Source organism: Musca autumnalis, unplaced genomic scaffold (assembly GCF_047663935.1).
Source record: "Musca autumnalis isolate F117 unplaced genomic scaffold, ASM4766393v1 scaffold_2, whole genome shotgun sequence".
Taxonomy (NCBI): domain Eukaryota; kingdom Metazoa; phylum Arthropoda; class Insecta; order Diptera; family Muscidae; genus Musca; species Musca autumnalis.
Window position 1 is genome coordinate 123,832,207 of NW_027411755.1, and position 26,352 is coordinate 123,858,558.

The 26,352-nt window shown below is 34.8% G+C and overlaps 1 protein-coding gene across 3 annotated transcripts in view; it reads right to left on the reverse strand.

Annotated features, from left to right (window-relative positions):
* Fas3 (fasciclin 3) overlaps window positions 1-23,718 on the reverse strand; it is a 465,878-nt gene extending 442,160 nt beyond the window's left edge. For 2 of the 3 annotated variants that reach the window (XM_073969168.1, XM_073969171.1), the window contains exon 1: window positions 22,919-23,718. In XM_073969168.1, coding sequence (XP_073825269.1) covers window positions 22,919-22,994 — 76 coding nt within the window. In that variant the 5' untranslated portion in view covers window positions 22,995-23,718. The remainder of the gene's footprint in view (window positions 1-22,918) is intronic. The other variant, XM_073969170.1, reaches the window with a different exon arrangement.
* Between the last annotated feature and the right edge of the window lie 2,634 nt (window positions 23,719-26,352).

Consider the following 26,352-nt stretch of genomic DNA (forward strand, 5'->3'; position numbering starts at 1 on the left):
AAAAAATAGTAAGGCAAAGAAGCTAATGGCTTATCAACCTAACTCTTTAACATCGGTGGCGATACTTGTCGTCCACAATATCACCTTCGCCATGTCAAAGTTTTGTGATCAAGCTTAATTGAGCGGATAGCTTTAACTGATAAAAATAATAATATAATATAGTATTGATCCTTTCCGAGACTTTCAGCCCTCGAAGAGTGTTCAGACAAGGGTACCTCCAACGTTATATCGATGTGATAATGTGAATAGGCAGACACAAACGACAAGAATATAAGTCCTTCGAGTGTAGGTTCATTCCTCCTTTAAATTTTGTTATACTCCTCCTACAGGTATTGGTCACGAAATCTGATTCCTCAAACTACTATAACAGGAACGCTTAACAACTATAATACGAACACCGATTCGCCGATTATCTACAAATCCGAACATCGAGTAATCAAGTTTCCGATCATCTACAAATTCGAACATCAAATCATCGGGCAAATACGACACGAGAATCGATTATCTACAACACCGAAAATGTATTTTACTTCAAAAATTCCAAATTTTGTCCGCATTTCTGATCTATTTACCTGATCTACAAGACAACCATCGAATCATCTTTTTCCCGATCATTTACATATTGCCTACATTAGAACATCGAATAATCAAGTTTCCGAGATCATCGAAATTCTGATCATAAACAAATCCCAATATCAAATCATCTACATCTCGAACACCGAATCATTGAGTTCCCGATCAAATAGAACGCGAGTACCGAATCATCGAGTTCCCGATTATCTACAACACAAACATCGATCAAATCGTCGAGTTTTCGATCATGTACAAATCGCTTACATCAGAACATCGAATATTCGAGAATACGATCATCTACAAAACAAGTACCGAATCATCGAATTCCTGATCGTCTACAATATCGAACAACGAATAGCCAAGTTCCCGATCATCTACAAATCACTTACATCCGAACATCAAAGCGTCAAGTTTCCGAAGGCTACACGATAACTTTCTGGCCAAGCAACACTGCGTGTTGCTAGGCGCCATTTGACAGTTTTTAGCCTAAAAGTATTCAGGACAGTTTGACATACGATCATGTGTTGTGGTGTTTACAGTGTCTTGAAAAAATCACTTTTCGTCCGATTATTTTTCACAATTTTTGACGTGAATAATCACGACAAGAGTGCATCGATCAATTTAAATCATTGAATATCGATAAAGGACCATCCTATAGCACAATGAAAATCTGGTTTACACGAAGGTTGTGAGAGTCGTACCGTGCGATAGAGGCATCCTTGGGCATTTCTTCCACCCGCTAACATTTGATGTTGCAAGAACGTCAGGCCGTAAAATGGGATTTTCTCATTAGATACAGCACAATTTGACAATCGCTCAAAAAAAGGCTCTTGTCGATTGGTGCAAAGAAATTGTAAATAGATAGGATCACGGTGCTTCCAACGACGTATATGATCGTCACAGAGACAAATCTTGGATCTATGCGTATCAGCCCGACACAAAACAGCAACCGACCATGGAGGTCTTCGAAGATGAGCCAAATCCACCGAAAGTTGTTCATGGAAGATGCACCTCGAAGCAAATGGTGGCCTGTTTCTTCGGCTAAACTACTATGACTACTATACGGCTTGAGGAACGCAGGACGATTAATTCTAAGTCGTGCACTAAAATTTGTTTGCCTGGAGTCTCCTTCGAAGAACGAACAAGAGAAGACAAATCATTGTGCACCATGACAATGGCAGCTCTCACACATTGATTCGAACTAGCGCCTTCTTGACCGGACAAAACGTGGAATTGTTGGGTCATTCGCCGTACAGCCCTGACTTGGCACCCTATGACTTCATTCGATTCCCGAACATCAGGATAAAAAGCAGTGGTCAACGATTTTCGTCGCCTGAAAGTGCTGATGAAGCGTTCAAAAACCGTGTTTTGGAGTTGTCTCAATCGGAGTGGAAAAACGTGTTTCAACAGTGGGTTTGAGTGCAAAATGTGTATAAATCATGCTGGAGACTAGTTCACAAACAATAAAACTATTCTTGATGGTAAATATAAAACTTACCATAGTATTTATGAACATTGAAAAATGGGATTACCAAGCAGGACTATAGGAAAAGTTTGGAGTTTCAATTAACTGACATAATTTCGCGCATTTATCTAATGAAGTGTGATATATATACTAGTTACCAAGCTTTGCCTTCGTCTGCCAAACAAATAACATCCTAATATGCCTGAAGATCGGCTTAACCACCCGTGAAACGTAGCGTAATAATTGGATGCGTGGGACTTCGGTAGGCTCCTAAAAGTCTAACAGCTCAACTCGAAAGAGAATTAAGTAAATATTCTCGTTCCCATTGTTAGGCCAGAATATTATCGTCCAGCATCCAAAACCAAACCTCAATCCAAGTAGATTGTAAACTACGGTTCGTTTCGTTTTATAATGTTCTAAGAAAATTCCTAATTGTTTTCATTTTTCTCCTCTCTTGGATATGAGGAATAATTCATCAAGTTAAACCGCATACACAGTCCACTCCGTACTTTGGGTCATTTCGTTGAAGTCGTTTTTGATCACTCTTCTCTTATTTTACCTTCAGTGGAATTCCGAACATACATACAAACACAACTAAAGAGCTACATTTATTCGACGGTGTCAGCTTATGCTCGAATCATCTTTCGGTTTTGATTACCCACAGTTATTATTTACTTAAGTGGTCATGTACAGAACGTTTCTCCTTAATGGCGAACCAAGACAATATTTCCAAATACGTCGATCTTCTACTTGTATTTTTAAAAGTTAGATAGATACCATGCTCTGAAATATCACCCATCACTTCAATGGATTCTTTGTCTTCCCTTACTGCTCACACCTCCTAGAGGCTCGTATTCATTGGGTTTCCAGTGTAGGCATCATTATTGAATCTCAGGACTTGACCTAGCCAACTGACTCTTTGTAATTCAATACGATGTCTTTCCTCCATTTATACTAAGGCAGTTAATTCAAATTAATGCTGCCGTCTGTCTAGGGTATTACTTCATCTGTTTTAAGTGAACTAGGTTGTTCTTTTAGTTCAGCAGTTCAATTGTACATCAATGAGTTATGTCTGAAAGCCGACTTTTCGACTCTCAACCGTTTGTTTGAACAAAATAGTGTGCATTTGTACACAAACTGAAGAAAATATTAAACTACTCCAGAACAAGAATTTGATTAAGTTGTCTGGCCAACAATACTTTTGGTGGGATTGAAAAGCGTGTTAATTCAAATTAAGGCATCGCATTTTGCAAGCGAGAGTGACGTGCTAAAGTGGATTGGCAATTGTCCAGTCTATAATTGTTCCTTCCTTGATTTTTCGTTCGGTGCTTAGTTCATACGCTCTTTTCAATGAATCGCTCAGTTGAACTAGTTCATTTGTGATCTATACAATTTTAGCGGATGCTGCTCATGGTTCATTCAAGGTCGATATTCGATTCGCTGTTAAAGGAGATTGGTCGGCGATCTGTTTTCGTGGGATTTCTCTAGGATTTGGCGTACTGTGAACTTTTATTCTATGGTGGATTTTTCAATTCTAAAACAGCATTGGTATATCCCGATAATTGCGTTAGCCACATATTGTGGACGCTCCCAAAATCTGTGCACTTTTCAATAAATTGTTCAATTTAACTAGTTCGTTCGTTAATCACAGATTTTGACCGCTCCCAAAATCTGTGATCTTTTCAATGAATCGTTCAATTGAACTAGTTCGTTCGTGAGCTATACAACTACAGCTGGTAGTTATCGTGGTTCATACAACGCCGATATTCGCAAATTGGTCGCGCGATCTGTTTTTCAAGGGGGTTTTCTAGGTTGTTTGCATACTGTGATCATGAGTCCTATGGTGGATCTACCACTTCTAAAACAGAATTAATATGTCCCAAATATTGCGTTATCCATAGATTTCGGTTGCCTCCATTACGTGTTGAATGGGTAGAAGACTTATCCATCTGTAATTTGCACATATCATTTTGTCGCCTTTTTGTGCACACAACATACCAGCCTGAGGATCCAATCATTGAGTATAGGATAGGTTCCTTCAGCCAGCATATCGCCACCAATTTTGAACAGCTCATCATGTTCTGCTGTATTTTTGTACTCTCTACATTTTCCCCAGTTAATTCCTCTGATCCTATCACGACTTATTTGCTTCAATTAAAATTCACTAGATTCCATTGACGTATATCCTGATTTTTTTAACATTTAATTGTTAACAAGAAAATAAACCTTTTTTTAATTCACAATGTGTTCCACTGCATTTAAAGTGTTGCCATAGTGACTTGTTTTACGGTGTGACAACATACTGCTTCAATTGAATACTAATTGAAATATTAAATGAATCATCATTACTGAGATTTAAAACCGTTGAGAAAGTATTGTTGATTCACATGGCAATTTATCTGAAAAAAAGTTCGTTTTTAAGATGTCATTGAGTGTGTTTTTTTTTTCTTTAAGGGGAAATCGTGACACAATACGTGTCGAATTGAAATTAAAACATTTCTTTATTTACTTCATTTAGTTTTCGATTGCGGAACAAATTGTCATGACTATGTAGAAAATTTGACAATATTTTAGAAATTAGTCAACCATTTCGATTGGATCACACACAAACTATGTTCCGCGAAGTGGAGATAAAAATATTGGAAACTATAAAATTAAGCAATGCTCGACCAGTGAAAATAGAACAAGGCTCATCAGGGGTTTTAACAAAAACCCCAGTAAGCCTATTCTGGAACTTTTTAACAATCCGACAATCGACAACGTTGTCGACACTAAAAATTGTTTGCAGTAACGATTGTGCTATTCTGTAAAAATGTAGACAAATTGTCTATAAACTTTCAAAAGCTTTCAATTTTGAATGTATTCATAAACAAAACATGCAGCCTAAAACGGCCAGTTTGAAGAGAATGAATTGATATTCTGTAGTGCGATTCTGTGAATAGTAAAGTAAATGCAAGTTTTATATTTTCAACAATTTCGGTTATTTAAAAAGAAACTTTTAAAGTATATGGAATTAATTTGTTTTCTGATTTCGGCAATTAACTAAAAAACAGTTACATACCGCAATTGAGGTTTATTCGTCAAAAAAAAAAAAATAAAATAGAAAGGATTCAAAAAATTTTCCCATTCTAAAATTAGAGCACTTTATATTCTGGATTCATAAAAGCTGTATTGTTATTAATGTTTATTAACATTACAAGAAACCTCACTTCCAGAGTTGTTCATAACTTGTTTTAAACTTCAAGATCATGTCTACATACATATATTTTTTGTGCAAAACTTTCCGTTTTATTTTATGACATTGTAAAGTTTTTTTTTCTCTTGTCAATTATGAATTCAGTTTATTTTCCTTCTTTTTTTAGAACTTGAACAGCGACTTTATGGAAATTAAAAACCAGTAGCATAGCCATGATCTAATTTTTTAATCTTTTTCATTGCTTCATATTGCATTCACGTTTTTCCTCTTTTTGATCGTAAAGAAGAAATGGAGAACAAAAGACCAAAAAAACATTAAACCACGTTTTAATGCGAAGAACTCAACATGTACATAAAACCGAATTAAACTGGTTAGTCAAGAATGGTGGTAAGAAAAATAAACACACAGACACAGAAGAGATACAATTTTAAGCCACATACAGAGGCTTAAGACCCAAAGACTTAAATGTACGCCACAAGAACAGAGATCAGTGGATAGAAAATGATAAAAAGAAGACAAGAAAAAGGCAACAGTTACAACAACATAACGAAGAATGTACGTGTTAAGTCTTGAGTGCAAGAAAAAAGGCCAACGTACAAAAAAAAAAAATACGAACACAAAACCAAAGAAGAAAAATAAAAAAACGTTATTTCAATTTGAAATGGTTATAAGAAAACGGGTTAATCTGAGTACGATGTTGACGATGATGCCACCATCTACAATAGCAATCGAAGAGCTAGGGGATACCAAGAATACACAATAAAACGTAGCAACAAACCAAACAAAACACACAACAGAAAAGTTGAAAAACAAGTTAAGATCGTCATCATCATGGTTGGTTGGCATGACAGCTAGCAACAACAACAACAATAACACCATGGAATAGTTAAGAACACCAAAGCCAGCTAGCAACGCGCCCTAAAGCGCTGTGGGAGACTTAAAACCGGGAATCAGCGAGTGTTAAGCGGGTGTTGTTTTCCAGTTTTTTATTTTGTTTCTTCATCTTAGGTTTCGAAATGAAAAAACTATTTTATGGGATTGCTGGCCGTTTTGAAGACTCTTGAGAAGGGTAAATAAATTTTGTTTTCTGTTTATTTGTGTTGAGGATGAGTTTGTATGATAAGGTATTTGATTGTTGTATGAGCGGGAGGGAAGGAGAGAGGTATAAATCTGATCTATCTTATTGAAAAGATTATGAAAATGTAATGGGGTTTGGATTCGAAATAAAATAATAGAAATACCTTTAGAATTTAGGCAAGAATTTTGAGGACAGGAAAACAGTGACAGGCAGGTAGTAGGTTAACCTTTCTTTAAATAAATTGGAATAACGCACAATACAATGCCATACACCACAGCAACAGCAGATACGAGGGCTACTGGAAAAATGTCTCACTTAATAATGAAAACGCGAATATTTATCATCAAAATTAGTTTAATTGTTTTCTAAAGTATTCTCTAGCATGACTAATGCACTTTTGCAAGAGCTCAACCCTATTGTCGATGTACTTTTTCCACTCCAATTGAGACACCCCCCAAACATGGTTTTTTGAACGCTTCAACATCAATTCCACGTTTTGTCCGGCCCTAAAAAGTTCTGGTTTCAATCTATGTATATAGGAGAGCTCACATTGTCAATGAATCGTCTTTCCTTGTTCTTTTTTCGAATTTTTTCGAATACTTCAGGCAAACAAAGTGTGGTGTACCACTCAAAATGGACCGCCTTGCTTTGCTAAAACGGAATTGTGCTTCTCCCATGAATAACGTTCGTTGCATTTGCTTCGTCTTCGAAGACCCACACGGCCCATTGTTTGCACTGATTGGTTTCAGGCTCATACGCATAGATCCACGATTTGCCACCTGTAACGTTCCTAAAAACGTCTTTTGAAGCACCGCGATCCTATTTTTGCAACATCTTTGCACCAATCGAGACTAGCCCTTTTTTGAGCGATTGTCATTTTGTGCTGGATCCAATGGAACTAACTTTTTCTTCATGCAATATATGATGGTGGAAGAAATACCCAAGGATGCCTTATCTCACGGTAGGTCACATGACGATCTTGCATTATCAGTTCGCGCATGGCATAAATGTTTTCTGGCACAACGGCCGTTTTTGGGTGATCGTCGGGCACGATTGAATTTATTAATCCAGTTTTTTGCTGTGATCTAGAGTACGGTGCTTCATAGCCATACAAAGATTTAATTTCATCGTTGCACTCTTGCAGTGATAATGCACGTTCGAAGTTGTGAAAAATGGTCGGACCAAAATGGTGCCCGACAACTTGTGGTATTGCCTAGGCCAGAGAATTATCTCCTTGCCATCGCAAAGATCTCCTTGCCATCATAATAAAATATGAAGGTGAAAGATAGAGTTTGTATATTCCAAGACTTCTATGACAAGCGTTATATACAAGCATCACCCATGAGGTACCGAACTACGAACAATTCAAGCTTTTGCCTCAGCCTTGAGTATGGGTACTCTACTGTACTCCACTACATGAAGATTCAACTGAGTTCTTTTCGAACTTACTTTTGTGCGAATCTTTATTTATGGTACCCGTGACCCTGAGTTGTGTCCAGTCACACCTATTAAATATCTTTCAGACCTCAAGAAATGTTGTAAGCAACATTGTTTATTGTGTGTTTGCAAATGAATGACTTGATCCACCGAATTTTTGAAGTGATCAAACAAACACAAGATTAAAGTTTTCTGTTTCTAAAAAAAAACTTAAGGATACTTCATGGAGAAATTAAAAAAACTCCCTTGCTGCAAAAAACATATTGTATTCGAAAAATCAAAACCCGATGGAAAGCTTAGTCTCTTAATTACAATATTTGCAGTTACAGTATTACGATAACTTCCATATAAGTTCCAAAGCATTGCCAGAGAACAATTTGCACAGCCGATATATCCCAGCAAAATAAATTGAAAGTAGTGAAATGTGGACTAGTTCTTTCACGGCATGTTTTGATGCAGTTCAAACGGAGTCGTGTAAAAGGCACTCCATTCCTCACATTTTAACTGCATTTGGATGCAATCAAAAAAATCACATCCACTTGTCACATTTTAACAACATCCGGATGCAATTCAACGGAGTCGTGAAAAAGGCACACCATTTCCTCACAATTTAAAAGCATCCGGATGCAGTCCAAACGGAGTCGTGAAAAAGGCACTCCGTTCGCTACATTTTATTAGCAGTTGTTAGAGATGCCTACAAGCACAAATCAGTTTGTACATCTCTATAGGCAGCGGCATACATTTTCAAAAAAGAGATAAGCGTGTTAACATTTCCAAAAATTGTTTAACAAATTGTAGGAAAGCAAAAAGTTGGACTCAGGGTTGTATTCCATAGCAGTTTCCAGTTCATTGAGTATGAACTTGGTGGGTAAAATCGCCTGAAATGGTAAACTACTTAACAGAATGTTGTTATGATATCATATTGATATCAATTGAGTTTTCCAATCTTAATGTATTTAAATCTTTGATATAAAATAAAAAATATTTTATTTGAGAACATTTTTTCGGTAAGAAAATGTCCCAATGGAGTGCTGTTGGAGTACATGTCGAAATCTTAACTGGTGATGGGAAGACAATATCCAAATCATTTAGCAGATGAAGCACGAACAGCTCAGCTTGGATTAAATGGAGAGCGGAGGAAACACGCATGGTTGCAATTTAATTCAATGGAGAATTTTCATAATTTGTGTTAATGTAATAAAGTTCTTAATATTTTGTTTTACACAAATAATAAATGCATTTTATTTGTTCTGGGATATTTTGTAATGGCTTGCACACGTTACGCAGAATGTATAAAATCACGTGCTTTGGACTGCATCATATTCTATCCCAAAAGGGTTAGTTGAAATGCAATGCCAAAGGGTCAGTTAAAATGCAGTGCAATGGAGTGCCTCTTTCAGTAGTCACGCTCTTGTAAAAATCATGAGTGAAAATGCATAATTTGATGCACTTCCAAATCACTTGTACATATGATTTAACTGCCTCTTTGGAGGCAAACTTTTTGCTGGGATGTGATGAGCTGCGTAACTAGCAACGAAACCGGTAACATAATTTGGTTGATGTGTTGGTTCGAATATTCGGCTTTCCTCTTTCGCGTGCAAAAAATATTGGATCATTCAGCTCAATTCCAACGTGAAAATTAATTAAAATAGTTTTGTTGAATTCTCATTCAAAAATTGTTGAATTCTCTCCCAAAAATTTGTGGAAGTTGTCACGGCACCATTGGTATCATTCTCTTTAAAAGAGTACAAATACACTTATGGTATATTTGTTTAAATTTTATTCATACAGCAATGTGAAAATTCTGTACACGATACCTTCTGCGGTATTATGGGCCTTTTCGTAGGGTGTAAAGGTCCATTTCTTTTTTATCCTGGTGATTTGACGCCTAATGGATTCTTCATTTTATTCAACAGCTCTATATTCAATATTACTTCGGCAAAAAATGTTGTTTTCACACACGCGATGAATATATTGAGCTTTGCTCAAAGTAATATTTGAAACTATTTTCATGTTTTATTTATCTATATATTGTTATATTTTTTTTTTATATATTTTTATATTGATTGGTTTGAGTTATTCCGCTTACGTTTCCTTAAGGAGCCGCGTACACACTAGGTTACAATAATAATATCAACGGAAAAGATTTGTTTTCGAAATCTCTATACAAATAATATTTTCCATCTTATACTTACGCTTATTCGTCTAAGCTATCCATAAAGCTCATTCTTAATTGTAAACAATTAATTACCTGTAATGAAAGCAAATAAATAGGTGAGCTATTAAAATCCATGTTTTTCGTATATTTAAAAAGCAGATTTTGTTTTGTACTTATGTACTTTATGATTGAACTAGATCAAATGAACTCTGTTTTTCATACATAACGACATAAGTCTAAAAATCACAATTTTCAGGAATGCGAAAACAATATTTACAACGTTAATATTTGCTACATATCAATGATTTTGTATTGGTTTTTTTCTTACATATTCATAGAGCATGCCAAAAACAATCGTTAGGTATAACACATTTTAAATTTTTTTATAAATGGTTTTTTTTACATTTTTTTTAAAAACATATCTTTGCGTGTTCGTTTTATTTTTTGCAAAAAATTACACATTTATACTTATGTTGTTTTCTATTAAAAATAACGCAGGAAAAAGGAAAACACATGTGCACATGTGTTATTTTTCGGTTAAATTTATTTTATAAATTATTACTCAATCTTCATACAAATAAGACTCATTTGATAAAAATTTAAATAAGAAATTGTTATTTCAAAAGTGTTATCAGTTTATACAGGCGATCAGCAAATTATGATCAAAAACGAAAATTAACTAATAAAATCAAAATATTTTTCATACCAATATATTTGGTTTTCAGTTAGGTTTTCTTCTGTGATTAAAAACAAAATGTTCGCTTCTAAAGCCTATGTATGATGAGAGTATTTTAAATATCGAGTAAAGGAATACCAAAATCAATACTATCGATCTCCCATACGATAACTAGTCCCCGATAAATGACTGGAATCCTTTCGTTGGCAATTCTAAAAAACCCAAGATGTTTTTTTTATACCCTCCACCATAGTATGGAGGGTATATTAAGTTTGTTTTTCCGTTTGTAACGCATTGAAATACTCATTTGCGACCCTATAAAGTATATATATTCTTGATCAGGGTAAAATTCTGAGTCGATCTGTGCACGTCCGTCCGTCCGTCTGTGGTAATCACTCTAGCATCCACGAAAATGGAGATAGGACGCTGAAATTTTGGGAAAATGCGTCTTTTGTTTGCAGGCAGGTCAAGTCCGATGATGGGCTATATCGGTCCACGTTTTGGTATAGCCCCCATATAACGGTACCCCCGATTTACGGTATTTTGACGTTTTTAGCTACATTTTCAGACCGATTTAGCTATAATTTAACATTTAGGGTTCTTAAGTGTCAATAAACTTATATAACAAAACTTGTGGACATAGGTCCACGTTTTGGTATAGCCCTCATATAACAGTACCCCCGATTTACGGTATTTTGACGTTTTTAGCTAAATTTTCAGACCGATTTAGCTATAATTTGACATTTAGGGTTCTTAAGTGTCAATAAACTTATATAACAAAAGTTGTGGACATAGGTCCACGTTTTGGTATAGCCCCCATATAACGATACCCCCCGATTTACGGTATTTTGACGTTTTTAGCTACATTTTCAGACCGATGTAGCTATAATTTGACATTTAGGGTTCTTAAGTGTCAATTAACTTATACTACAAAAGTTGTGGACATAGGTCCACGTTTTGGTATAGCCCCCATATAACGGTACCCCCCATTTACGGTATTTTGACGTTTTTAGCCACATTTTCGGACCGATTTAGCTATAAATTGACATTTAGGGTTCTTAAATGTCAATAAACTTATATAACTAGTGGACATAGGTGCATGTTATGGAATAGCCCCCATAAAACGTTACCGCCCGATTTCAGGTATTTTGACGTTTTAAGTCACATTTCTAGACCGAATTAGCTATAATTTGATATTTAGGGTTCTTATTGACCAAAAAACTTATATTCAAAAAAATTATGAACATAGGTCCATGTTGTGGTATAGCCCCATATAACGGTACCTCCCGATTTTCGGTATTTTGAGAATTTTACCTACAAGTTTTAATCGAATTATCTGTAATTTGAACATTTGACATTTGAAATTCCTTGTGGTCACCACACCTCTCCAGCAAAAATTGTCAAGAAAGGTCGATGTATTGATAAAGCCCCCATATAACGGTACCTCCCGATTTTCAGTAATTTGATGATTTTAGCTACAATATTAACCGAACTAGCAGTAATTTGACATTTGAAGTTCTTAGTGGTCACAACACATCTCTATCAAAAATTGTCAACATAGGTCCATGTTCGGATATAGCTCCCGTATTACGGTACCTTTCAATTTTTAGTAATTTTGCAATTTTAGCTAACAATTTTAACCGAACTAACTGTAATTTGACATTTGAAGGTTGTAGTGGTCACCACACATCTGCATCAACAATTTTCAACATAGCCCCAATATAACGATACTTCCCGATTTTCGGTACTTTGAGGATTTTACTTAAAATGTTTAACCGAACGTAGGTTCATGTTTTGGTATAGCCCCAAAACAAACCTCCGATTTTCCGTATCTTAGCTTTATTTTTTGGACGAACTTTCTGTAATTTGAAATTTAAAAGCCAACAAAAATTCTGCAACAAAAAATGTTCATTTAAGTTCATATTTTCGTATAGCCCACATACCTCCGAACTAGCTGTTAATTACATTTGAAGTTCACACGTTATGTACCGATTTTCGGTATTTTGGGGATTCTAGCTGTAATTTTTAACCGAATTAGGAGTTATTTGACATTAAAGGCTCCCATCAAAAAGTGTCAACATAGGTCCATGTTTTTTTTATTATAACCCCTATATAACGGTACCTCCCAATTTCTAGCCCACCAAAAATTGTCAACATACATAGTTAGATATAGGCACCAAAAAAATGGCCTCCCGAATGAAGCATTTTATGTACATTATCTGACATTTTAACGTACCCACTTAAAGTTGGGGACAGGAATGAAAACTAAACCATTTTAGTTCAGAACATTTTATGGTGGAGGGTATGAAAAGTTCGGCCCGGCCGAACTTAACAATAACAAAACAGACAAATAAAAAATAATTTAAAAATATTAAGTTTCAGTGGTTTATTTATAAATGCTCTATAAACTAGAAAATAATTTTTCGCATAACCTCAATAAGTATATTCTTCTTCATGATGGAATCTCTCAAATAATACGCTTGCCGTTTAATTGTTTCACCATTTTTAATTTAAACGTAAGCGTTTTACTTGAGAGATTCCATCACGAAGAAGAATATACTTATTGATGTTAAGCGAAAAAATTATTTCTAGTTTATAAAGCATTTATTAATAAAATTTTAAACCTGAGGACCTCATAATGAAATTACAGCCAATTTATGCCCAAAATGTAGATAAAAACTTTAAAATGCCTGAAATCGGGTGGTACCGTTATATGGATGCTATACAAAACCCTGAACATATGACCAAAATTATTGGTGGGGAAGTTTCTGTACTATTGGAAACTCCAAATGCAAATTTACAGGTACCGTTATATGGGGGCTATACCAAAACCTGGACTATATTTTGTGGAGAAGTTTCTATACAGTTGGGAATTCCAAACACCCAATAGGGTCGAAAAATAAAGATACAATACCAAAATTACTTGAAATCGGGTGGTACCTCTATATGGGGGCTATAGGAAAAATGGACCTAAATTGGTTTTGGTTTCATATTCATGTATTGTCATCCAAATCCGAAAAGTGAGCGAAGTTTTATTTCGATTGGTCAACCGCAACTGTGTGAAAAATTAGTTACTAGATTTGAACTAAACAGACAGACTACAAAGCAAGTACAATAAAACACTGTAAAAACAGAATAACCAGAATATTAGAAAAGATGGTCTCAACAACAGCTTAGTGGTCACTTGACCCATTACTTTGTAATGCGTTAACAAAATAATGTTAATTAGTACTAGACTGAAAAACGACTATAGAAACCGATAGTTGTGGGTTCAAAGTTCGAAGAGTTACTGATGTACATTTAAGCGTTCAATTAACCTCTTATGTTCGTTAGTGTGGCAGTGTGCTTAGCTACAAATCATAAGTTCGCATGTTCACTCCCAGCAGCGGGCAAAATGAAAAATGAAGTGTGAACATTATCTATGACGATAAAAAACAGAACTTTAGTGATATTCGATCATTAAAAGCCGTATTAAAACAATATATAATGAATTGAATTGCTATGTGCTCCCTAAAACCTAAAAAACTCAACCTTGGAGAGAGGGGCCGGGCCCCGGGTTTCAGCCTGAAAAGGTGTATATGTATGTGTGTAAGTTCTTATACGATGCCATAAACATAAAACCCCTACGCTCATCACAAACCTTGATTTAATTAATGCAAGATCAGCTTCACATAAAATGAATTGAGCTGTTATGGTTATGTTAATTCCATGTGAAGCAGATTTTTATGAACATTTCCAATGGCAGTTATTTCAATGAAGCATAATATTAGAATACGTTTGTGTGTTTGAACCACAACCATAACAATTCCGTTAGAAATTAGCAATAAAATCAATACCAACATATTGTTTAAAACCAATTTATAGTTCAATGAATACATTAAGGCAAATACAAATTGCTGTGGCAAATGCCAGTCGATGTGAATGGCAGTACCTGGCTGCCTACCTGGTTGTCTGCAGTAAGGTTCACTGTTTCATATTAACTATGGAGTAAATATAAAAACAAAATTAAACCAAGGGGTCACAACGAGATCTGTATATACAGAAATACAACTAATGGCATTCGGTTAACTCCCAATAGAATTTTTTTGCAAAGCTGGAAAAAATGAGGGGAAATATTTCTATTGATTTAAGAGATTTCGAGAATATTTACATACGAATTATATATGCACAATACATGCAGTGAAATATTGTGGCAGTAATACCCAAGTGAAGATAGTTTTTATTATTTGTTTTTTAATGCACATTGTTAATTCATAACAATTAAAATAGTTGAGGAATATTTTATTTTCTAAAGCAGAATATAAAAAAAACAAGATACAATTCATTTTTAATTGCTGTCGCCATTTTAGAAAATTATTTTTTTTACTGTAAATAATAAAATAATAAAATAAATAGTAAATAAACAAAAACAAATACATAATAAACGAATTAGGAGCACTTAAATTGCATTGATTAAATTACAATTTCAAATTTATGTAACTTAATAAAAAAATAGACGTAAATCCCCAATACAATATGTTCAGATAGAGTTTTATAAATTATAAATAAAAAAAAACAAATTAAATTATATTAGTAACATGGCTAAAGATAGCTTTCGCAATAAAAATGCGCTACAAATTTAATTTGTTTCATTTATAGTAATGTATAATGCTTTAAGCTTTACCCGTCAGCTACTAACTTATTTAAACGAATTACAATAAACTAGTTACGGTTACGGTTCTTTTGAAAAAAAAAAAATAATAAATTATATTTACAACATCTACCACTTGTATTCCATTCATATTGATGTATATCCCCTTCAAATCTTCCCGGCTTAGTAAACATATTTTGTAAATCAATAAAATCAAATGCAAATATGGATTTTCACTTTTATATAACAACTCAAGGACATTGAGAATTTTCAATAGTTTGTTTTTACAATTATCATCTGTTTTTTTCTTCTCACTGCAAATCAATTATACGTGAGGAATGAAATAAGATATCGTCACATTTGTTATTTATACTTTGATTGTTGATCAAGCATTTGTGCAAATTGAATAAATAAACAAACGAAACACAAGAAGAATATCAATAGGTTTGGAAAAAATAAATTAAATTGAAATAGAGGGCAAATGCAACAAACTCAATAAATACAAAAGACAATATACGAGAGAAGATTGGGGAATTTAAATTACGTTACGCGATTGCCTAAAAAGGCAAAACATTAGGTCTGTACGATAACTTTTCTAGCAATAATTACTCTACAAGTTTCAGCAACCTCTCTCAGTGATTTTTACTCTCCCAAGCAAGGAAAATTGCAGAAAGTTGTCGAACAACATTTTGCAAAAATTTGCAAGAAAGTCAGCTGTTTCCGATAATGTATGACAAATGTTTTTGTTTCTTTTGATTATCTAAACCAAATGTCACAAAAACATTAATTTTAAAATTGAATTTTAGTTATTTAAAGTGATAATCCTATGCACAATGCTTTAGATAAAGAATTAACAACACAATTCCAAACCGCACAAAATGATTTTAAAATTTGAATTTATCCGAATTATAGGCAATTTTTTGAAGTCACTGGGAGAAGATATAAAATTGAATATAAACTTTAAAGTCACATGAGATAACAAACTGACATAACATTTGTTTCTCACAAATTTTCTTTAATTCTGAGAATCATAAACGTAAACGCTTTTTTCAAAGATGTAATTAAAAAAATCTAAATTTTTTCAAAGTGGTTTTTGCATGACCTTTTTCAATATTTGAATGGAATAAACATTATTTTAGTCATAAGTAGGCGTAATTTTATGCAATCGCGCAAGAGGAAACAATTTTTTGAAATAATTTTTTTTCATTTCATACATTTTTTCAAAAAAAAAAATCACGGCGAGAGGGCATCTATGAAATTAAATCTTTGTATGGCGATGAAGCACCATCCTATAGTAATGTAATAACTGGTTTAGTTATAGTAGAGTTGTGCCAAAAGAACTATATGGAACTATCTAGTTCACTTCGCATTTCCAATGGCCCACATTTTTTCTTTGAACAAACTGCGTATACTTAATATCAAACGTTACATTTTATGATGTTACTCATACGTTTTGGAACTAGTACAAGGAACTAGGAACTAGATTACCCAACTCTAGAAGATAGCCATGTTATATACCGTGAGATAGGAGCATCCATCTACCAACTAACATTTGATATTGGCCAGGTGTTCATTGCAGCAAAAATGGGTTTTTCTCGTTGGATCCCGTGTGAAATTTCGAAAAAAATCTCAATGGGTGTGGAAAAATGCTTCAACAAATGGTTTGAGTGCATACAAGAGTGTCTAAATTATGCTGAAGACTACTTTGGAAAATAACAAACAGATATTTGATTATAAATAATCACGTATTCATTATTAGGCCAGAAATTTATCGTGCAACCCTCGTATTTGATGCTGCATGCCCTAGTTAAAATAATGGGTTAGTAGGTTGATTTGTAATTTGTAACTGAATCAAAATTACAAACAGGTATGAGCTTGGGAAATTATTATTTTTTTTTTTTTTTTGCAAAAAATGTCGACCATTATTTTTTATTTATATCGCATAATGCTTGGTTTACATTTACGAAATCCACTCGATTTCAACTGTCAACAACTGGGACAACGGATGACATTTGTACAGTTCACAAACTAAATGGTTAAAACAGTTGTCAAGGATCTTCTTTTAAAAGCGAACGAAAACGCCAATTTATTGAGCCTAAATAAAATGAACTAAACCAATAACCACCGCGTTGTGAGATCAACCTAGTTTCAACACTCAGCATTTAAGCTAAATAGGATATATACACTTTGATACGACCAAAAATGTGCCACATCTAAATAATGGTTTTAATGGTATGTTTGGACGAAATTCGCTTCAGACAATTTTGAGTCGATTTAGCCATGTCCGTCCGTCTGTCTGTCTGATTGGTTGCTGCGCACGATAACTCTCGAACGGATCAACCGATTTGAAACAAATTTAGCACTTAGTAATATTTTGCCCAAACTTAGTTTAAGTTCGAAGAAGGGGCAATATCGGTCTATTCCTTCGGGTACCTCCCACGCAAAATTCAGAAAAAGTGAAGTTTAGAGCAAATTGAGTATCCGCCTTTAGCTGAAACTTTGCACATCGTTGCATTTCTTTTTCTACTATTAAGTTTCAAGGAGGTTCATTTTAGGTCAACATTTTCCGCTACTTCCAAAAGTTTTAGCTTAAGTGAAGTTTAAGGGATGTTTGAGGATCGTTTAGAAATTTTTACCGAAAGTATTCCTTGTGGCATTTTTGCAATTTATATTTAACTATTCGTTAGCAAGATATCTTCTTGGGTTGCTGAGCTACCTCTCCTAGTTTGGTAATAGGGCTCTGAAATTCGAAAGCGTAAATTGGTAAAGGATTGGTCATGTTATTCGACGTCATAACAATAATATCGCAAAACAAACAAAGGTTTGAAGGACCTAAGAAACCCTGGAAATGATCCAACGAAGCCGAAATGAGAACTATCGCATTAACCTCGAACCAGCTTAGATATATTATATTTATAGTAGAAAACATCTATTGTTAGCGACCTATGCTTCAGTGGGAGTTAAAATAATATAATAATACATTTTGTGGTCCTGTCTACAGAAATATAATGGGTTTCATGGGCAAGTTTACGCTTCCAGACATAATGGTGCAAAAGCTCAAAATCCCTCACCCTAATCGAATGGAGTAACCAAAACTATGCACATCGTAATGTTTCTCTCAAAGTTAAATGAAGTTCAAAGCTTTACTTAAGTACATATTAGTCCTTATGACTCTGATTATATTCTTTTCATAAGAAAATTCATGCTCCTTGACATAATGACTTAAAAGCTCATTGTAATCATGACTACAACATGGCTCAATATGTAGGGTCACTCCTTCATACGTCTCACGTTTTCGTAATCTTTGTTACAATGCTATAAATTTATTCTATTTAGGCTGTGTTGATTAGGTCTGTTAGTGGAAAAAAGCCCACTCTTTATAATACCTACCCCAGCTGGCTTTTGTTTATTGCATTTTTGTAACATTACAACTTAAAAATGGGAATCTCTAGATGCGATGTTTAATCATAAACATATTAGTGATTTTTATACCCTCCACCATAGTATGGAGGGTATATTAAGTTTGTTTTTCCGTTTGTAACGCATTGAAATACTCATTTGCGACCCTATAAAGTATATATATTCTTGATCAGGGTAAAATTCTGAGTGGATCTGTGCACGTCCGTCCGTCCGTCCGTCTATGGTAATCACTCTAGCATCCACAAAAATGGAGATAGAACGCTGAAATTTTGGGAAAATGCGTCTTTTGTTTGCAGGCAGGTCAAGTTCGATGATGGGCTATATCGGTCCACGTTTTGGTATAGCCCCCATATAACGGTACCCCCCGATTTACGGTATTTTGCCGTTTTAGCTACATTTTCAGACCGATTTAGCTATAATTTGACATTTAGGGTTCTTCAGTGCCAATAAACTTATATAACAAAAGTTGTGGACATAGGTCCACGTTTTGGTATAGCCCCCATATAACGGTACCCCCCGATTTACGGTATTCTGACGTTTTTAGCTACATTTTCAGACCGATGTAGCTATAATTTGACATTTAGGGTTCTTAAGTGTCAATAAACTTATATAACAAAAGTTGCGAACATAGGTCCACGTTTTGGTATAGCCCCCATATAACGGTACACCCCGATTTACGGTATTTTGCCGTTTTTAGCTACATATTCAGACCGATTTAGCTATAATTTGACACTTAGGGTTCTTATGTGTCAATAAACTTATATAACAAAAGTTGTGGACATAGGTCGACGTTTTGGTATAGCCCCCATATAACGGTACCCCCCGATTTACGGTATTTTGCCGTTTTTAGCTACATTTTCAGACCGATTTAGCTATAATTTGACATTTAGGGTGCTTCAGTGCCAATAAACTTATATAACAAAAGTTGTGGACATAGGTCCACGTTTTGGTATAGCCCCCATATAACAGTACCCCCCGATTTACGGTATTTTGCCGTTTTTAGCTACATTTTCAGACCGATTTAGCTTAATTTGACATTTGTGGTTCTTAAGTGTCAATAAACTTACATAACAAAACTTGTGGACATAGGTCCACGTTTTGGTATAGCCCCCATATAACGGTACCCCCGATTTACGGTATTTTGACGTTTTTAGCTACATTTTCAGACCGATTTATCTATAATGTGACATTTAGGGTTCTTAAGTGTCAATAAACTTATATAAGAAAAGTTGTGGACATATGTCCACGTTTTGGTATAGCCCCTATACAACGGTACCCCCGATTTACGGTATTCTGACGTTTTTATCTATATTTTCAGACCGATTTAGCTATACATTGACATTTAGGGTTCTTATGTGTAAATAAACAAAACAATTGGTCGTGGATCAATGTTATGGAATAGCCCCCATATAACGTTACCGCCCGATTTCAGGTATTTTTACGATTTAAGTCGCATTTCTAGACCGAATTAGCTATAATTTGAAATTTAGGGTTTCTTCTCGAAAAAATTATGAACATAGGTACATGTTTTGGTATATAACGATACCTTCTGATTTTCGGTATTTTGAGATTTTTACCTACAAGTTTTAACCGAATTAGCTGTAATTTGAACATTTGACATTTGAAGTTCTTAGTGGTCACCACACCTCTCCACCAAAATTGTCTGAAATTTTGGGAAAATGCGTCTTTTGTTTGCAGCAGGTCAATTTTGATGATGAGCTATATCGGTCCACGTTTTGGTATAGCCCCCTTATAACGGTACCCCCAATTTACGGTATTTTTACGTTTTTAGCTACATTTTCAGACCTATGTAGCTATAATTTGACATTTAGGGTTCTAAAATGTCAATAAACTTATATAACAAAACTATTGGTCGTGGATCAATGTTATGGAATAGCCCCCATATAACGGTACCCCCGATTTATGACGTTTTAGTTACATTTTCAGACCGATTTAGCTATAAACTGACATTTAGGGTTCTTAAATGTCAATAAACTTATATACCTAGTGGACATAGGTCCATGTTTTGGAATAGCCCCCATATAACGTTACCGCCCGATTTCAGGTATTTTGACGTTTAAATTCACATTTCTAGACCGAATTAGCTATAATTTGATATTTAGGGTTCCTAGTGACCAAAAAACTTATATTCGAAATAATTATGAACGTAGGTCCATGTTTTGGTATAGCCCCAAAACAAACATCCCGATTTTCCGTACCTTAACTTTATTTTTTGGATGAACTTTCTGTAATTTGAAATTTAAAAGCCAACAAAAATTCTGCAACAAAAATTGTTCATTTAAGTTCATATTTTCGTATAGCCCACATACCTCCGAACTAGCTGTTAATGACATTTGAAGTTCCCACGTTATGTACCGATTTTCGATATTTTGAGGATTCTAGCTACAATTTTTAACCGAATTAGGAGTTATTTGACATTAAAGGCTCCCATCAAAAACTGTCAACATAGGTCCATGTTTTATTATAACCCCTATATAACGGTACCTCCCAATTTCTCGCCCACCAAAAATTGTCAACATACATAGTTAGATATAGGCACCATAAAAAAGGGCGTCCCGAATGAAGCATTTTATGTACATTATCTGACATTTTAACGTACCCACTTAAAGTTGGGGACAGAATATTTTATGGTGGAGGGTATGAAAAGTTCGGCCCGGCCGAACTTAACGCTTTTTTACTTGTTTATATTTATCTAAATGTGTGTATCCAATATTAAAGTTCAACGACATACATTCAGACATAATGTGAATTATGAGGATATAGGAATCGCACAGTGGTACCAATTTTAATAGGGATGCGGATTTTCTCAGCTAAGGAAGGCTCTGATCGCCACTCACTTGGGAGTGGTCAGAGGTGACACATTTGTTGAATTTTTCAAGCAGCTCCCTACTTCCGATTTTATATCAATTAATCCCTGGTAAGAGAAATGTCAGTCGATAGCTAAAGTGAAAAGGGTATCCGTCTTAGACAGTTTGTTGGCAGCCCCAATACTAGGGTTGGATGCTGTGGCCCTATCAGGCGCACAACTTAAACAAAACGATTACAGAAACGAAAAAACTGTTTGTCCCGATTTTTTTTAGTCAAATTTCCAGCCGATTTGGCTGTAGTTGCAAAACGTATTAAATTAAATACTCCTTTGAAAAAATATTAACATTGGTTCACGTATAAATATAGGGGAAATTTATAGGTTCAGTTCATGTTGAGGTATAGATAATAGAAAAGCTTCATGTACAAAATCAAAAAAAAAAAAACAAATCAAAAATTTTAACGCTTTTAACTAGATTTTCATGCAGTTCGTAAATACGAAGTTTTTGAAAATATTGATTTTTTAATATAAAATTTAATTTGTTTTTTTTTTTTGTTTTATTTATTTCATATAGTTTTACAAATTTTAAGTATAAAATTCGAATAGTTAAAAGTTGACTTAATTGTTTTAGGATGTCAACAATTTGGAACGAGTATATCCACCGATGTTATGAAATCGTATCAATGAACTCGATCTTGGTTGGAGCATGCTCATTGGGCATCTTATAATTCAGGTACTTTTCGATATCCACTTGTGTTTTTAATTTTTGCAAAGAAAGAGCAGTGGCCCTGCGCAGTAATAACGCACATCAATCAATATTTTGTGATCTCAATAAATAAACTTTATATATGCATGTAATTAAGTTAATTTATGTAGTTCCCAACATTATTCATATTATATTTTATTTTTTTGTAAATTTTAAAATATTTAAATATTGTTATTTTTAATAATTTTTTAATTAATTAATGTTGTGTTTTTTTTTAATGTTTAAATTCTATTTTTAATAAAAACCATTGCTTTTAAATTACATATTTTTTCTATTTTTATTATGGTTTTTGATCATTTAAAAACTAAGTACTACACATTTGGAATAATTTCAAAGCCACTTCATCCATATTTATTTTAGAATTGTTTTTTATTTTAGGAATTTAAATTGTTGTTTATTGTTTAGGCACAAAACAAAGAACAAATATTTATTAAATGATTTCATAGCTGGTCGGTCGCATTGCAAAAACAGAAACCGCATTCAAATAATAATACCGGTTTTCTCACAAATCGATATTTCGAAACGAAGAAACCGAACGAACAAATTCTAAACATTTGCCAATCAGAAACAGATAATGGCAGATAAAACACAACAACAATGATATGCGTCACTATTCACTATTCAACACTTTAATCATTCATTTATGTGGAAATCCGAGAAACAGAAGAAAAAAAACCAGCCGATGTACTCACCTGTTAATATGAAGAAAATGCACAGAGCCACATGGAACTGCTTCTGGAGTAGATGATTCACACTAAGTCGAGACATGTTGTAGATAATTTCAATGATGTTCGGTAATAAAAACAATTTTTTCTAATTGGCACAACAATATTTTTTCTTTTTATAAAAAAATATTTTTTAATAATTTTATTTTTTGTTTGCAATTTCTAAAAGAATTTCTTTCACAAATATTTTTGTTAAATATTTTTTTTTACTTCTTTTGTTTAATTTCAAATAAATTCTTTTTTGGCGCGCACCGGCTAAACACACAAAATCGCGTTGTTGTTTTTTATTTTCGTTTTTCTCGTCACACTAACAATTGAACTTGCTTCAGGCAAAATCAATTTTCGTTATCTTATCTTCTTTTCAGAAATTGGCCAAATATTAGCCGTCAATCACACAATAATTTATAAATTTGTCGACGATTATTTATTTGTTCAACAACACTCAAGAGGTGTTTTACAGACGGAACCAAGAGAGGTATAGTATCTCGGTAAATGTGCGGTATATTTTCTTTGCTTTTGTTATATCTCAATGTGTGTAGTTGTGATATGAAAAAACACGAACACGCGGCAATCCACAAGAATATGACAACGTACGATGCAACAGTTACTAAACGACTGAGGCAATGTATGTTTATAAAGTTGCCAAACAGCTCAACATTTTCTGGTTTGATATGGATGGCATGGCATGGGTTTGTTTTCATACACATTTCAAGCTAAAAGCGACAGACGTCGTATACAACCGCACTCACTCGCTCACTTCACCACACACACATAAAAACACACAGATATACCGTCGGTTACCGAATACACTGGCAAGCAAGGCATAGAATTGTTTGCACACACACAAACTATAGTAACTCAATTGGAGTCACCACCACCAGTCGACATCAAATAAAACCAAAAACACACACAAACATACATATGTGTGAAGAACTCTTACTCTTGGAGTAATTTACACACAGTCACTAACATTTCCATATGCATGGCTGTATGTCTGTCTGTTTTAACGTCATGACAACAACCTAAAATGTATGCATGTGTATTTAGTTTTGGGTACAATGTTGCCGAATGGGAGACGTTGTATGCATAAAACAGCACACACCTATGAGTTTTACAGTCAATTCCAGTTTATTGCAATAATATGAAAGAGTTTCGAACATTATCGCAAGCACATGCGAACTATGAAGGTATTACTTTATGAAGTAAGGTAGCAAATTAAAACCTTCATTGTCGCAGAGCCTCGAAACATATTTGCGATAAATCAGATGGCTTAACTCTACTTTGGTAAAAACCCTCCGAATTTTTGTTAATTTCTTCCAGTGGTAGATATTGTTGCGCTGATCTCGGGAATGTTTAATTGCCTTTGGAGATGCACCCGGTTATTTGTCCCGAAAGTCCCGGTTAGACCCGGTTCTACTAAACCGATAGCCGATATGATTGGAATGCTTATGGAAATACCTATCGAACAAGTGGTCACACGATGGAGGCCAATGTCTCTAGATGCAGCACTATAGCACCCTTTTGGAAAGGTTAAAGTGTGAGCTATAATCTGGCATACATTTAAATACCGCCCATAATGGGGCCATTTTCGACTTTTGAGGGTTTTATGGAAAACCCCGGTTCCAAAAATTGGGTTTTAGGATATATCTCCTGATAGGATATATCTCCTGTTGGATAGGTAGTTTCATAAGCTATCCAATGATTTTGCAGCAACCAAATTGAGTAGAATCGGGTCTAACCCGCGTTTTGTACCCGGACTTTCGGGTCAAATATCCGGGTAACCGGTTCCAACCCCCAATAAAATTATACATTTCCGGAATCGGTATAAACAAGTTTTAAAAAATCTCTGGAAAAAGTTTTAAAAAATCGGAGAGTTTTTACTAAACTAGAGTTTTCCCCAATGTGATACCATCACTACAATTTAGTACCGGGGGAGATTAGCTCAAAAGTAGTGCCAATCTCATGCCACAGGCCTCATATAAGACGTATAATACCTCCAATTGACAAACCTCTTCCTGGTTGGTGGTACGCCGCACAGTACGAAATATGGAAACATTATTGGAACTTCAACAAAAAATTAAAGTAACCGACAACATACACCTTTTGCACATTTTAACGATAAACCCCGCGAAACAACAAAAAATCTCAGATCCGTGACGGCCGGCTCTATACACCGGATTGACTCGGGTGAATCTTCGAAAAGGATGTGTCACCTCAACAATTGTATGTATTTTTCACTATGGAAGCGGTAATATGTCCCGGTATGACTACTCCGAGCTCACTTGGTCCGTGCAGGTATATAACAGCGGTTCATGGGTAGGTTTCATTTGCCAAATCCGCATCCACCACATATCAATATTCAGACAAATTCGCCAGAAAATCTTCTAGCTTTCCGCAAATTCGCCGGCAGATTCATCGTCGGAATACGAGGCACCCCAACAGCAATAAACATAGCTGCTCACAACCAATGTTGCCCTTCAGCACCTCGAACATTGCAACGGTCTCCACGACCAAGTCAGAGAGATAAGAGACGTGAAAAAGTTTTAACACAGTGGGAAAAAATCGATTCAAAATCTACTCCGTATTGTGTCAAAATGTGTTCAATTTTTTTATACCCTCCACCATAGTATGGAGGGTATATTAAGTTTGTTTTTCCGTTTGTAACGCATTGAAATACTTATTTGCGACCCTATAAAGTATATATATTCTTGATCAGGGTAAAATTCTGAGTCGATCTGTGCACGTCCGTCCGTCCGTCTGTGGTAATCACTCTAGCATCCACAAAAATGGAGATAGGACGCTGAAAGTTTGGGAAAATGCGTCTTTTGTTTGCAGGCAGGTCAAGTTCGATGATGGGCTATATCGGTCCACGTTTTGGTATAGCCCCCATATAACGGTACCCCCCGATTTACGGTATTTTGACGTTTTTAGCTACATTTTCAGACGGATGTAGCTATAATTTGAAATTTAGGGTTCTTAAGTGTCAATAAACTTATATAACAAAACTTGTGGACATAGGTTCACGTTTTGGTATAGCCCCCATATAACGGTACCACCCGATTTACGGTATTTTGACGTTTTTAGCTACATTTTCAGACCGGTGTAGCTATAATTTGACATTTAGGGTTCTTAAGTATCAATAAACTTATATAACAAAACTTGTGGACATAGGTCCACGCTTTGGTATAGCCCCCATATAACGGTACCCCCCGATTTACGGTATTCTGACGTTTTTAGCTACATTTTCAGACCGATGTAGCTATAATTTGACATTTAGGGTTCTTAAGTGTCAATAAACTTATATAACAGATGTTGTGGACATAGGTCCACGTTTTGGTATAGCCCCCATATAACGGTACCCCCCGATTTACGGTATTTTGACGCTTTTAGCTGCATTTTCA